We start from the raw sequence: 15,932 nt of genomic DNA, 5'->3' as shown, positions 1-15,932 counted from the left end.
TGCACCAAACCAAGGAAAAAACAGGGCTCAACCGCTGTTGTTCTCCTCTTTCCCTTTAATACCGTCATTATTAATATTGCAACATTAGTTTTTCTCTCTCTATGTATTGTGTAAAACTTCCCATTTATAAACATTTTGCATTTTGACCCTTACTATTACATTATTATATTGTGTGTTCAAGATGTAACACAGATAATAACAACACATGCGATGCACATGCCAAATTAGTCAGGTCAATGCCTCTGCAGCCCCTGTAGTGACTCCATCCATCCATCGTCTACCGCTTATCCTGCACGCAGGATCATGGGGGATGCTGAAGCCTATCTCAGCTATCATCGGGTGAGAGGTGGGGTACACCCTTGAATGGCGCCAGTCAATTGCAGGGTCAAAAAACACAAACAGACAATCATTCACTCACTAATTCACTCATTCTGGGCAGTTTCCCTAATTTTTTTCCAATCAACCTGCTGCATGTTTTTAGACTGTGGGAGGAAACTGGAGTACCCATGCAGACACGGGGAGGACACGCAAACTCCACATTAGTCGTAATAGAACCAGGCGGTCCTTCGTGCTGCGAGGCCAAAGCGCTTGCCACTGTGCTGCTCCGTTTTTACAATAATTTACTTTTGAAATCTTTTTTTTTCTTCACTTAATGAATAGGTAGTTTTACGCTGACTTAGTGTGAGCTTAGATGCTTTCATAGGTCATGTATCTGGACACCATGTTATCTATGAACACAAGAAGGGATGAAAAATCTATGTTACTCACAGATAAACCAATGGGTTTTTGTTCTTCTTGTTCTGTATCTACCACCATCAGGAAGGTTCTGTGAGTGAGAGTACCAGGGTTTGATGTGAGGAGGGCGGCATGTATTCAGAACATAAGGATTACACATATTGCTGGCTGTAGTCGTATGTAGGTGTGCATTGGTGAGCACATGTGAACATCTGAATGTGCTAGAATTTGAGTCATTTAATCTGCAAATGTCTGTGCCCTCATACCTTCACAAATTTAGCATATAGAGTTGTGATTGAAGAGGAAGTCAGTCTTACCTACTAAATAACATATCTTTGCAGGTATGCTGTTTAAGGCCGCAAAACAGCTCTGCCAAATACACTTAACATTTTCCATTTTATTGACAAGCTTCATCAATAATGAGTGGGTCAAAATAATTTCCTTTTTTATTAATGTGATAGTTTATTTGTCTGGTTTAATGAGTATATATAAAACTCTCAAATATTGTGTGAAAACCCCAAAGAGCATCTTTGCATAGTTTGCTGAGTTGAAGGTTTAGATCTTATTTTAGTACCAAGAATGGATAATTGCTCATATCACAGACGCAAACAATGGATTCCCGTTGAAAGAAATGTTACAGTAAAAAAGAAAAAGCCTGCATGTGTGATGTCAGGAAAAGATTCATTTTAATTCTTATTTTGTACATTGCTGATTATGGCTTTTCATTTTGGAAATTACCTGTTTGAGAGGACAACATTCTATAAACAGTATTCAAGTGTCAGTGCCCAAGGTCTTGCAAAGGAAAAAAATCTACGGGTGAAAGTTTATTTCTATTTATGTATATTTTATTTTGTTGATAACAAGCTACTAGCTGGATTACTTCAACAGCTAAATAGGTAGAAACAAAAGATATGTGATGCTAACATGCAACACAAGACCACTGTCAAACACTGTCTTTGTGTAACTAAAATTGATAACAAATTTGATTTCATGAATGTGTGGGGCCGGTTTATTCTTGATCTCTCAACCTTTAAGAAATTGAAAAGCAGAGACAGCTTGTTTAGTTTGAAGAGAGAGCATGTGCATGTCTTTCTCTGATTCAGTGGTTGAGAAAATTGAATTAAAAAGAAACCATGTTTTTTTTTTTTTACTGATGGGGACCTTATTTACCCTTATATTCATTTGTGGAGGAACTTATTCTCACCTCTACTATTAAGATTCAAGCTGTGTAGTCCAACTCTTGACTAAAGGTTTTGCAATTTCTGAATGAAGTCCGGCTGTATCTGACCAGTACAATGACCACATTCTATCCCATCTCCTGTTTTCATGCCATTTGCTAAAGTTATTTCGAAGCATAATCAAACCCCATGTGTATCAGTAAATCAAGAACAAGAGGTAACCAAAAGGTAAATTGTGACCTAGATTCCTTTTTCATGCTTTATATTACACTAAATACAATTACATGTTCGTCTACCTAGATAATCGGTTTTGTCTATGTCACACGTAGTGTATTATTAAAGGTGAAAGCGTTAGTTTTCTGTTCATTACATGTCAGATATTTATGTCTGCTCCCACTGCTGCGGTACAGCAGGTGTTTAGTGAAACTCCCCAAACTCATTACAAGAGTTCCACTGGTGTCTTTCACCTGGATATACCATCAACTTCAGTTTCAGTCCAGAACTCCCTAGAGAGTATTGCCTGAGTTATTTTTTTTCTTTTTTTTAATCCACACCAACAAAATATTGACTTCTGAAATTAAAGAACTACTGCAACTATTTCAGTACATTTTGGTAAAGATAAGAAAGCAAATGGGATTACATTCGCACTTTTCATACGCATTGGTGAATCCTATTGTTGCCCTTACCATTTCTTAACATTTTTTAGGCATCCTCCACCCTTGATGAACAGAGCATGCATCATTATCAAAGTGAATATAGGTCTTGAGCATTTTTTCGAAGGGAAGACCAATGAGTTTCTTTGAGAATGGTGTAATGACAAAAAAAAAAAAAAATGACTCCTCTCTCACCATCATACACAGCAATTTTCCTGGGCTCATTCCGTCTGCCTTATGAAGAGATCCGAGACATTGTGCTTGAAGTAGACGAAGAACGACTGAGTGAATCACTCATCCAGGTAAGACTGATGATCACAAACCTTATGTTCTCTCTCTCTCTCTCTCTCTCACACACACACACACACACACACACACACACACACACACACACAAGATTTTATTCTTTGGATGACATAGTTTGTTGCTGCGCCTTTCTGTTTACACTAAATAGTCCCTTCTACATATAACTTAACATAATTTTTTAAGTCTCAACTATCTACCTGCCTTTCATTAAGAAGTAACTCATTTAAAATGATGTAAGTCTTCAAAAATATTGTCAATCTCTATCCATTCTTTATTGATTTCTATACTCAGTGCATAGTATAGTAATTTCATTTTTAATCTGGTGTGATTTGCTTTTAGGCACAAGGTTGTTTTCCTCATTGTTTTGTTGACGATAGGGATATAAAAAAAAACATCCCTATATAATAGATTAAAAAGGCCAATGCTTGGTCCAACCTAGTCCTACCCTCCATCCCCCAGCTTTTTCTTGGAACCATGATTGATGAGCTTTCCACAAGATACTATTTAATTTGTATTGTCCACCAAAGTATGGATTCACAGCAGGAGATGTGTATCTGCTGTAATGATATATGAACATGAGACACAACCATTAGTTGAAATTCTGCCCCAGGTCAGCTAAATCTGTGGTCCTGTCTTGTAATATTTATATATTAGTCCTTATATGAATAAGGAGTTTAAGACCTGAAGAAGAGAAAGCATCTGCAATTCTGAGTTTTTGTTAATTTAATGAAGCTGACATTTGTTAAAATCAGTGTGTTTTGTTCAGTTTATATTGGACATTTGGAATTAGGTTTCAGATAATACTACTTATTTTACATTCAATTCACACAGTTTAAGTAAAAAAATCTACCCCTGTCCAATTTCAAAGATGGGGGTGTGAAGTTCTGGTATATAGCATTTTCTATGTAATACAATAGTGTTGGAATAGCAGATACTAAGTATGTTTAGCTTCTGTCTCTCATTACGACCTACAATTCCAGTTGTTGTTTTACGTAAAATATAACCATATCAATAGGTAGATCCAGCTTTGAGTCTTTGTAGGAATCATCATGTTAACTCATATGCAGCTGCATGAGCATACAATATAACCCCCTGCTTTGACAATGAAACACTTGAAAAATGTGAATAGGAATCAATGGTCGTAGATGTTAGTCTTGTGTATTGCGGAATGTGATTCAATCCATTTATGAGTATATCTCGTACGATACAGTACCTCATGCTCAGTGAAATGGCAATATACATAGTCCAGATAGGTGTTAGGGGACCAGGACACCCAGACGAGGAGTTTACCACTGGAACATGGTCAGAGCAGTGTACAGAACAAGACACTGCTCGAATGTAACTTCACCAACAACCCTAATGTGAAGGGGGGACATGAATAGGATGTGGGAACCATGGATGCTTCAAAACCCCACAACTTAGATGATGGCAAAGCAACTCACCTCTCAGTGCTCTAATATCTGCAAGGACAAGCAACTGGCCTCCTTTGGCGATTTGAGGTGCAATGTGCCTTGTCCACAGTAAAAAGGTGCAACAGCAAGGGAAGCCAGGATGATGGATCAATGAGGGAACATCATCTTCATCCCCAAACAACAGGATCAGGTACAGATCCCCAGAAAGTAAAGAGACCCCATGCTTAAGAGCAGCTGATCTGAGAGAACAGATTACAGAATGCAAGGGGAACAAAACAACCTACCTGCTAAGAGACAAAGGACCAGATGAATCTCTACTTGAAGACTTGAACATGGCACTGATCTTTATCTCCATGGAAAACACCTTGCAGTGGCAATAGTCATTTTATGGATGCTAGGCTACAAGGTGAAAAGCACTGGCCAGAAGGAATAGGGAGGCCCTCCATTGAATAGGAAACAAGAGAGTAAGATCATGGCAACAAGGAGAGGTATCTGAGTCTGCACTAGCTTTATTGATTAAGTATATTCACTCAAGCAAGGGGATTTGGCTCTGGTTGATGGTTACACTTCACACTGCCATGAAGGTAATTGACTGTACAAGAACATTATAATTATAGCAAATGAGGTAATAATCCACGAGTAATGTGGTCAGTGAGGTAGTGCAAAAAGAGGTAATTAGATAAATGAAATAATAAAAGTAAATACCTGTCAGCTAGCATTGTACACAGGAATATTTGTACAGAGTATGGGATTGAGGTCCCAAGATCAAGGTGAAAGACACCTGCAAAGGTACGCCAGAATGATGAGTCAAGATCTTCTGGAACTACCAGTTTCAGGGGGACAACCAGGTGATGGCAACCCTCCCAGACATAATGGTGATGGACTAGAAGAGAAGACAGAATTGACAGCCATAGTGGGGGATACAGCCATCCCAGGTGACAGCAACATCAGGAGGAAAGTGCATAAGAAACTGGAGACATACCAAGGAGGAGTTGAAGAAGATGTGATGCATGAAGTTAACATGCTCTTAGTAATGATCAGGTCACTTGGAGCAGTAACCCTGTAGCAAGAGGAATGGCTCCAGCATATTTCTGGAGGAACGTTTAAGATTTGTGCAGAAGAGCATAATCCTGCAGGGATCTCGCTCAGATTCCTCCAGCACGCAACCTTCTGGTAGAGGTCACAATGCCAGGGCTATAATTTATAGTTTATATGTTTATTTTGTCAAATTTTTACTGAAATTGGCCTTTGAAATTAATCAACATTATTCCTGAAAATTCGTTTTGGTTTTTGGACATTTTAGTTAAAGAACAACATTTCAATGCAATAACTGTCTCTTTCCCCTCAAATCAATATGGTGAAAAGGTAATTGTTTCAATGCCTTAATAAGTAAAAGCAACAGGAAACCAATCGTTTTATATGTGTCTGCGGCAGTATTAGGGGCATTACTGGGTAGTAAAAGAACTCCCTGCTGGGTGACATAGTCCTGAGTGTGAGCTCCATCTGCACAGTGCTCATCTTCATTTATTGTGATGATTAATTGCTCTACACTACCTCCTCTCAGCCATATGCCAATCATCATTTATCCGAGGCTGTATGCATGCCTGCACAAGCACGCACACGATCTTGTGGAATGAATCTTGATACTATAAGCACTAATCAAACAATTTAATCAATAACTAAATTAAATGTACGTTCTGTCTTTTGAATACTGTCAATTAGAACAACCATTTGCATTTTCATACCAACATTAAAGCTACATTGGCTCTGAACATTAAAATGAACAAGTTTCAAAACCCACTTTTCCACATCACAAATCAATTAAAGAGAGGAACTTACCAGAATTTGAGTCTCTACCTCCGTTGTAAGAACTGGGGAAAACTTGCTATCGTCCTTGGCATGAGATGCACTTGAAACTCAGTGTTCAAACTTAAATGCCAGCTCTCAAAGTGGTTATAAACTTTTGTCAGTAACAGTAACTCTACTATGAAACATGTCATGGCTCTGTCTTTGTACAATTTGAACTTAACGTTTTAGAAATAGAAATTAATGCATATAGCTCACATGAAAAATACATGAAAATATATATTGCTTCTCAATGAATAAGATTAAAAAAGTGTGAGGGGTGGTCCTTTACTCCTCACAGATGAGAACAGTAACATGTGTTTGTTTGCACCCCTCTCCACCAAACTTCACACTTGACACAATGTAGTCAAACAAGTACTGTTCTCCTGGCAACCTCCAAACCCAGACTCGTCCATCAGATTGCCAGATGGTGGCGTGCTTTACACCACTGCATCTGAAGCTCTGCATTGCACTTTGTAATGTATTGCTTGGATACAGCTGCTCAGCCATGGAAACCCATTTTATGAAGCTCTGCGCACTGTTCTTGTGCTAATCTGAAGGGCACATGAAGTTGGGAGGTCTCCTGCGATTGACTCTGCAGAGAGGTGGTGACCCCTTCCCACTATACGCCTCAGCATCCACTGACCCCGCTCCCTCAGTTTACGTGGCCTACCACTTCATGGCTATGCTGTCGTTGCCAAACAGTTCAGTGTTCTTATAATACAGCTGACAGTTGACTGTGGAATATTTAGCGATGAAATTTCACATCTGGATTTGTCGCACAGCTGGCACCCTATCACGCTTCCACACTGGAATTCACTGAGCTCCTGAGAGCAACCCATTCTTTCACAAATGTTTGTAAAAAACAGTCTGCATGCCAAGGTGCTTGATTTTGTACACCTGTGGCCATGGATGTAATTGGAACACCTGATTCCTATTATTTGGATGGGTGAGCAAATACCTTTGGCCATATAGTATATTAACAAAATTTATTGCACAATAAGGCACAATAATAGGATAAAACACAGCTCAAGACTGTTACACGGTCTGTTATTGTGCTGCGGGACAGCCCTTGATCTGCTATCCGACAAGCAAGCACAGACTTGATGAATGAAAAGACGAGTGGAAAAGGAAGGAATCAAGAAAGACATATTCATGATGCAGAAGTTGGTATCTCAGTCTCATTATCTTCTACTCCATCAGAATTTGAATTGCAATGAATTACCAGTGCAATGGCAGTGCATTGGCCTTGTAAAAACCCAACATGTGTCCACTTGGTAAAATAGATATCATTTGATTGGCTCTCCTTATTATGTGCCACAGTCAATCAATGCCACAAACATGATTTATGTCTCCCTGAATGCTTGCAGGCAGTATTGCTGCTTGCAGTCAATCACTGTTTTTTTTTTTTAGTTGAACTTTTTTAATCCCTCATTGAATTATATTATATTATTTTATATCTATATATTTTTCCACGGTCATGGCATGCAAGTAAATGAGGATTTGGATTGAAAGATTACACTGAAATTGAGAGACTGTTTCATGTATTCAATCTTGCCTTTGCCCCCGTCATTTGCCGATAGTGTGTGAAAAAAGATTCAACAAATTAAAGAAACACATACATTGATAAATAGATATTATATACGGTTCTGTCATATCGTCACATGATCATGCTGCTTAACAGTTTTTACCACGTTTAAGCACATTTTTTGTGTGTGGTGAGCTAACTTTCGTCAGTGGATGATATAGCCCTGTGGGCTTGTTTTTTGGAATATATCAGTGGAATTTTAATGTTTAATGTTTGCCAATGCATTTTATATAACCCAATCTCCTTTTCAAAAGGAAAGGCTAATGACTTACACTGAGCCACTGCTAGTCATTTGTAATTAGAATTGCCTTGTGTTGTGTGCAAATGCGCGAATAAGAAAGGACAGAACAGTGACCAAAATGTAGCACTCTGTTGCTCATTGAATAATTAGACATATTTTTATTTACACCAATTGTTAAATTGAAGTGGAAAAGATGTGTTGTGCGTATATCGCTTGCTTACAGTTATTTTGGTGTTGTGTTCATACGTGTTAATGAATGTACATATATAACACAGTTGATGACTACAATATGACCAGTTGGATGGATTAAACACGTAGATGACTTTATTTGAATTAATTGTTGTAAAGCCTACTGGCCAACAAGAATATCCACGGAATAAACTGACCGTTCAGTCACTGTCTACCTGCTCTTCTGAACAACTTTTGCATCTCCCCCAATTATATGAGCAAGCTCTTCCCTCTTCCTTTTCTGACTGCACTGAGCAGACCAGAAGAGCACACGGAGTAGTTACTAAAATGAGAAGCACTGTATATTGGTTTCTATTTCAGGATATGTATGGTCTACCTATGTTCATAAATGGGTGATAGTACCTTTATATATACCTTTGATATAGAAATTACCATTTTAGACCCAATCAGATTGATACATCATTTTGTCCTTTTTTTGTCTTTTTTTAATCCTCTAGTAAAAGTAACTTCCTGTTTATTTTTCTATCATTAAGCAAAACATGATGCGAACACAGCCCATTTTAAAAAGGAGCAAATATTGATATTGCATTTTGTTGTAAAAACAACATATTTTAAAGATAACAACCCTCATGTCCTTTAGGACTTCACTGTCTTTTCTTCATTATGGCAACCACCTTCCTTGTCTCACAGGACTCTGTCATGGCAACCTTGCTTGTTAATGCTGTTTATCTTAGTTGTCAATCACCCAAACCACTACAGTGGCCATCCATATGCATGAACACATCATTATACAAGGGAGCCCATTGGCCAAGGTCTGCCAACTTTGTTCACTGCTTCACAACAGATGGTTACAGTATCTTTTTACCGTGTTGATCATCATTTGTTTGGTGTACCGCTCCACAAGTGTGACAAAGTGATAAAGCTGTGTTTGTTGTGTGTTGCTCTGGAAGACTCTTAATGGGGTCTTTTAGATTAGAGTTTAAGCACCTGATATCTGGATTGCCTTTTGGTTTATTGTGGTCTAAGTATTTTGGGACATGACTGACTGAACTTCATTGAATGCTTGTTTAAAATTGCATTAACCCTTATGCAATGTTCATATTGTTGTTACTCAGCTAGCGTGTCTGATGGACCCGTTGCATTTTGTGGCTTTTGATGCCTCACAATCAAACACTTTTATGTTAAAATAGTGAACAGATGTTTACCTTATCCTAATTACAAGCAGTATAAACAATATATATGGTTAATGTTTGCCCTTTACCTGTGTTAGGTCACATTTATAACATGTTATTTGAAAAATAATAAAGAAAATCAATTACATATGTATTGTGATATATGTTCTTCACAGAAAATGAGCCTAAGTCAGTGAGTCTCAGTTTTAAAAATTAGATAATTTTATCATTTTTCTTTTAATAAAAAGTGAAAACGGGTCCCACAGACCCGAACACCACACAAGGGTTAACAGTCAAGATCGACACATTTGTATTCTATTGATCTTTTTAAATTAAGAGGAAAGAGCATTTTACGCAAACATACACAGATGAACACACAAACTCACAGACAACACATGCAAACATACATATGCATTTATATAAATATATATATATGGACAGAGAGAGTGAGAGAGAGAGAATTCTTATTTGAATTTTAAATGTACTGCTGCTACCCCTAATGCCACAAATATTGATACTAACAAAAGTAGCACTAAAACTAAAAATAATAATGACAATAATAATATAACAATAATAATAACAATAACTGTCATTATTATTATTATCATATTATTGAATGCTATTGAATGGCTGCTAATGCTAATACTACCGTTAGCCTAATTTATTATCATATTATCATAGTAATGATAATTATAATCATAATAATTGTTTCTTACATTACAATTATTATTATTATTATTATTATTATTATTGACTTACTCAGACCTACATTTAGATATATAGACCTTAAAGGCTAGATTGTATTCTTAGAATTAAAAAATAGCTTTTTTTGGTTTAATTATTCAAGAGATTGTACATTAATCTGCCTTCCTATAAATATGCCAGTTATAATACCCAGGAGGCTATAGTTTTCATCTGCTCTCCCTGGGCAGATATCATAGCGTCTATCTATCTATCTATCTATCTATCTATCTATCTATCTATCTATCTATCTATCTATCTATCTATCTGTCTGTCTGTCTGTCTGTCTGTCTGTCTGTCTGTCTGTCTGTCTGTCTGTCTGTCTGTCTGTCTGTCTGTCTGTCTGTCTGTCTGTCTGTCTGTCTGTCTGTCTGTCTGTCTGTCTGTCTGTCTGTCTGTCTGTACAGAAAAAAACAATAGTCCAATCCCAGTTTGAGGGATAGTACTGTCACCTCTTCTTGCACCTTTTGTCCTATGCTTGGCTGATGTTCTACTGTTGACAAGCTCTGTGTAGTTGTAATCCCATGAATGACTTTAAATATAACACAAAAATCTGCATATTATTTCAGGTGTTACCAACACAGCATATTACACTGCTTACACAATTATTTGGCAAGTTGGATATTTGAGGATTAGTTTTCTTATTGTACAACTACAGTGCTCTAGGTCAGTACAAAATGTTTATAAACTCTCAAACCTGAATATTTAAGTCATAAAAGTGAAATTGTCTTTCTTGAGAGAATATCTATATGTACAAGTGTCTAGGAGAGGCAGTGGTAGATTTTCTGACTCAATTATTCAACAGGATCTTAGAAAGTGAAGAATGGAGACAAAGTGTGATGGTGCCTATTTTTAAGAATAAAGGGGATGTGCAGAATTGCGGCAACTATAGAGGGATAAAGTTGATGAGCCATACAATGAACTTATGGGAAAGAGAAGTGTAAATTAGACTGAGAGCAGAAGTCAGCATTTGTGAACAGCGGTATGGCTTTATGCCTAGAAAGAGTACTACAGATGCAGTATTTGCATTGAGAATGCTAAAAGAGAAGTACAGAGAAGGCCAGAAGGAGCTGCATTGTGTTTTTGTAGACCTAGAAAAAGCATATGACAGGGTGCCAAGAGAGGAGCTCTGGTATTGTATGAGGAAGTCTGGAGTGGCAGAGAAGTATGTTAAACTAGTGCAGGACATGTATGCTAGCTGTGAGACAGTGGTACAGTGTGCTGTAGGGGTAACAGAGAAGTTCAAGGTGGAGGTGGGACTCCATCAGGGATCAGCTCTGAGCCCCTTCTTGTTCGCGATATTGATGGACAGGCTTAGAGATGAGGTTAGACTGGAATCTCCATGGACCTTGATGTCTGCAGATGACATTGTGATCTGTAGTGAGAGCAGAAGACAGGTAGAGGAAAATCTAGAGAGGTGGAGGTATGCTCTGGAAAGGAGAGGAATGAAAGTTAGTCGCAGCAAGACAGAATATATGTGTGTAAATAAGAGGAACTCCGGTGGAACGGTGAGGGTACAGGGAGAGGAGATCAAGAAGTTAGAGGACTTCAGGTACTTTGGGTCAACAGTCCAGAGCAACGGAGAGTGTGGAAAAGAGGTTAAGAGACGGGTCCAAGCAGGTTGGAATGGGTGGGCAAAAGTGTCAGGGGTACTATGGAATAGAAGACTTATCGGCCAGAATAAAAGCAAAGGTGTACAAGACGGTGGTGAGACGAGCGATGCTGTATGGCCTAGAAACGGTTGCAATGACGAAAAGACAGGATGCAGAACCAGAGGTTGCAGAGATGAAGATGTCGAGGTTCTCTTTGGGAGTGACCAGGATGGACAGGATCAGGAATGAGTTTATCAGAGGAGCAGCACATGTTGGATGGTTTGGAGAGAAGGTCAGAGAAGCCAGACTGAGATGGTTCAGTCATGTGCAGAGGAGGAATAGTGAATATATTGGTAGACAGATGCTGGAATTGGAGCTGCCAGGCAAGAGGTCTCGAGGAAGACCAAAGAGAAGGACATAGTGAGAGAGGACTCTGAACTATGAAGATAGTTGGTGTGAGAGAGGAGGATACAGAGAATAGGGTTAGATGTCGAAAGATGATTCGCTGTGGCGACCCCTTAAGGGAAAAGCCTGAAGAAGAAGACACCATTATTAGATAACTGTTAGTGTACACAATTAGTATTCAACTAAATGAAAAACAAATACTTTACCATGCCACTTGTTTTCACCTGTTAAAGTGAGAATAATGAAGAATAATAATAATAATAAGAATAGAATGTATCTAAATGACTGTGTCATCAGCGTATGTTTGGAAATTGGCATCAGGGGATTAAGGAAAGTCATTAGTATGTAATTATCAGCAGAGTGCCCAAGCTTGTACTATGTACTGTGCTCATCTGAACAATTTTTTGTATTGTGACTCACTGAAATCGATTAGACAAGTAGCATTCAAATCCTGTCAGGGCGTCTAAGGAGAATATAAAGATGAATAGATTGTTCAAGGGTATGTTGCAATTGACAGTTTCAAAGGCTTTCTGAGATCAAGCAACATCCCCAACAACACTACATGTTTGGAGATAGAGATTTTCTTTTAACACATCGTCAAAAAAGCACCTGTTAAATTAGCTGGGGTGTGTCCATTTCTGGATGGTTCACTCAGTGAGACACTGGAAAGGATTTTGACAGGATTTTGCGATAAGATCACCTACCCTCTCAACAGTTTTGGAATATGAAAGTAGCACATTTCATAATTCCACTGCTTGACTACATAAAAGGTGAGCAATTAACTCTTAGAGAAGCATTTTAGGGAATCATGTTATTTCTGATTGTCATGATTATGCCAAAATGTTCAGTGAAGCTGCTGATGTATGCATGAGAGCAAAACTGACTCTTAAGTCAATCTAAATGGCACTTTATTGTGTGTGTGTGTGTGTGTGTGTGTGTGTGTGTGTGTGTGTGTGTGTGTGTGTGTGTATGTGTATAGTATATATATCTTGCATTAAGTAAATTATGATATCTGGAGGGAGGTGACAATCCCATTATCTTTTTGACAGAATGGACAAAAACTCCACTTGCTTTTCTGTTTCCCAAATGTGATAAAGAAAGCAACTAAAAGGAGAAAATTCACAGTTCCTTATAGAAAACACTACACTTAACTCAGTTTATCCTTCTGTCATCAAATGACCTAATTCTTTTTTTCAATAGCGTTTAATAAGGTTGTGATTGCTCTAATAGATGATGTGATCTTGATGTGATGTGACATATAATTAGGAATGAGTGTCTTTATTTGTTTAGCGTTGTGAACTGTTTCATTTGATGTAAACGTATTTAAAATACATAACTGTGGCTCCATGCCGACATCTCTGCCAATCATTATAGCTCAAATCTAAAGGCTTTTCATTCATGTTTGCGTTGTACTAAATTTTCACCTTCTAGTTTTATTGACATGAACTACTTAAATAGCATTTGCCTGAGTAAGATCCTTAATATGTCCTTTTAAAGTGTATAAGTGTTTGTAAATGATGTTCCTCCACAACCTTTATACACAGCAAGCTCATATCAAAGCAAAGCAGTGAAAGACAGATACTCCAGTTCCAGATACTGTCAGCTCCCTACAAATGTTTAGTGATCAGTCACCAGTATTTCACTATGCAAATACTCCTTTACCTTCAAAGAAAACTGATGGGTAGAAGTGGGATTTATTTTTTTTACTAGAGTTTATTTATTTCATTTTCAGTATCTGACTGACCTCTTAGCAGTACTGTATGACACAGGTTATAAATTGCCTTTTTAACATGCAGATTTTAATATATTCTCACAACAGTCACGTCTATGATCTTTTCAAAAAAGATTTTATTTAATTTCTAATTTTAATTTTATTTTGCTTTTTTTAACAGTGGGGAGTTTGTCAGAGTGCCAAATGAATATGTGTCTTTTTGATTTTCAACATTTTAAATATTCAGTCGCACATTTATTTATAAGTAAGCTGAAAAAGCACCAGTCAAAGTATTAGCCATCATGTTTGTTTACCACCTGAAATAAGCCTGCGGCAAATCTGTATCATATATACCTCGTCAAATATCATCGATGCTCTGTCCTGACTTTGACAACTTTTCTCAAAACTGGCACATTGGATTGACATCGTGGTCTTAATGTTATCTAAAACATATTGTCAGTTATTTTTAATTACATTGAATATTTTATGCATCAAAGGGGAATAGCCTCTTGTAGAATTTGTACAGAATGCGCTTTGTAATGTACCATCATCATGTTTAATTATCTTCATCAAATAGTACCTCACTTCACTTGTATCATAATTTTGGCATGCTGTGAATTAAGGTGGAACAAAAAGGCTGACAGACTGACTTACTTTTCTGCTAAGTTCTTGATTTTTTTTTTTGGGGGGGGGGGAGACAACAAATTAACAGCTACTCTTTATATATATATATATATATATATATATATATACACACACACACACACACACTTCTAGTTTATGTTTCTTCTTTCTTACGTTTTCAGCTTTTCCCTTCAGGGGTCACCACAGCGAATCTACCTTTTCCATCTAACCCTATTCTCTGTATCCTCCTCTCTCAAACCAACTACCCTCATATCTTCTCTCACTACGTCCATAAATCTTCTTTTTGGTCATCCTTGAGACCTTCTGCCTTGCAGCAGATTTCCCTCTCTATCCTGAATCACCTGGACCTGCTGTACATTCTTTTCATCTCCCGGTGCCTTTGCCACATCTATCTTTATCTTATGTTGTAACTCCCTGTACTCCTGTTTGTTCTCTTCAGTCCCTCAGTGTCCCACTTCTGCTAAGCACTTTCGCTGTATGTACTCCTGCACTTCCTCATTCCACCACCAAGTCTCATCTACTTTCCTTCCAGACGTCACACCAAGTACTCTCCTATCTGTCTCCCTGATAACATTAGCTGGAGTCGTCTAGTCATCTGAACGCTCTCCCTGACCACCCAGAGCGTTTTTCAAGTCCTCATCTCAAAACCATTCAACACTCCTCCTTTTTCAGCTTCCACCACTTTGTCCTCTGCTCTGCCTTTGTCCTCTTGAGCTTCCTTGTCACCAGAGTCACCCTACAAACCACCATCTTATGCTGTCACTGATCTCCTTCAGATTAAGATGTAGTCTACTTGCATGCTCCTATGTCCGTTCTTATAAGTTACCCTATGTTCTTGTCTTTTCTGGAAAAAAAGTATTCACTACAGCCATTGCCATCCTTTTTGCTAAGTCCACCACCATCTCTTCCTCTGTGTTCCTATCCTCGATACCAAACCTGCCCATCACTTCTTTGTTCCCACTGTTGCCTTCACCAACATGTCTGTTGAAGTCTGCACCAATTACCACTCTCAAATCCCACTTGCAGGGCATAGCCACTAACAACATTCAGCATCAAACCTTTAATTTCCAGTTTCAGACTCAGAAGACTATCTGACATTCTTTTCAGCTCCAGAACATTCCTAACAAACTCCTGTTTCAAGAAAGCTCCTACTCCATTTCTCTTCTTGTCAGTACCATGATAGTACAACTTAGAACCTGCTCCTAAGCTTCTAGCCCTACTACCTCTCCGCTTGGTCTCCTGGACACACAGTATATTCACCTTCCTTCTCTGCATTGTGTCAACCAGCTCTCTACCTTTTCCCGCCTTCGTCCCAATATTCAAGGTCCCTGCTCTCAGTCCCAGACTCTTGCCTCTCCTCTTCTCATTCCGCTTCCGAACACGCCTTTGTCCTCTCCTTCTTTGATCCACAGTAGCCAAATTTTCCACTAGTAACTTGTAGGTTATCGGCACCAATGTCGTTGATAACCCCGGCCTTGACCGATCTGGTATGAGATTCCTAGGTTCAATTTGCATATTG

The 15,932-nt window shown here is 38.2% G+C and overlaps 1 protein-coding gene across 4 annotated transcripts in view; it reads left to right on the top strand.

The window, feature by feature from the left end:
- Positions 1-15,932, top strand: part of diaph2 (diaphanous-related formin 2) — a 339,738-nt gene that overhangs the window by 181,482 nt on the left and 142,324 nt on the right. For all 4 annotated transcript variants that reach the window (XM_086157743.1, XM_086157742.1, XM_086157744.1 and 1 more), the window contains one exon: positions 2,774-2,868. In XM_086157743.1, coding sequence (XP_086013869.1) covers positions 2,774-2,868 — 95 coding nt within the window. The remainder of the gene's footprint in view (positions 1-2,773; positions 2,869-15,932) is intronic.

This window comes from Fistularia commersonii, chromosome 13 (genome assembly GCF_037954325.1).
Source record: "Fistularia commersonii isolate RoL2024-O1a breed Wild chromosome 13, RoL_Fcom_v1.0, whole genome shotgun sequence".
NCBI lineage: Eukaryota > Metazoa > Chordata > Actinopteri > Syngnathiformes > Fistulariidae > Fistularia > Fistularia commersonii.
Note: the sequence above shows the minus strand (reverse complement) of the source record. Positions and strands in the feature narration are given on the sequence as shown.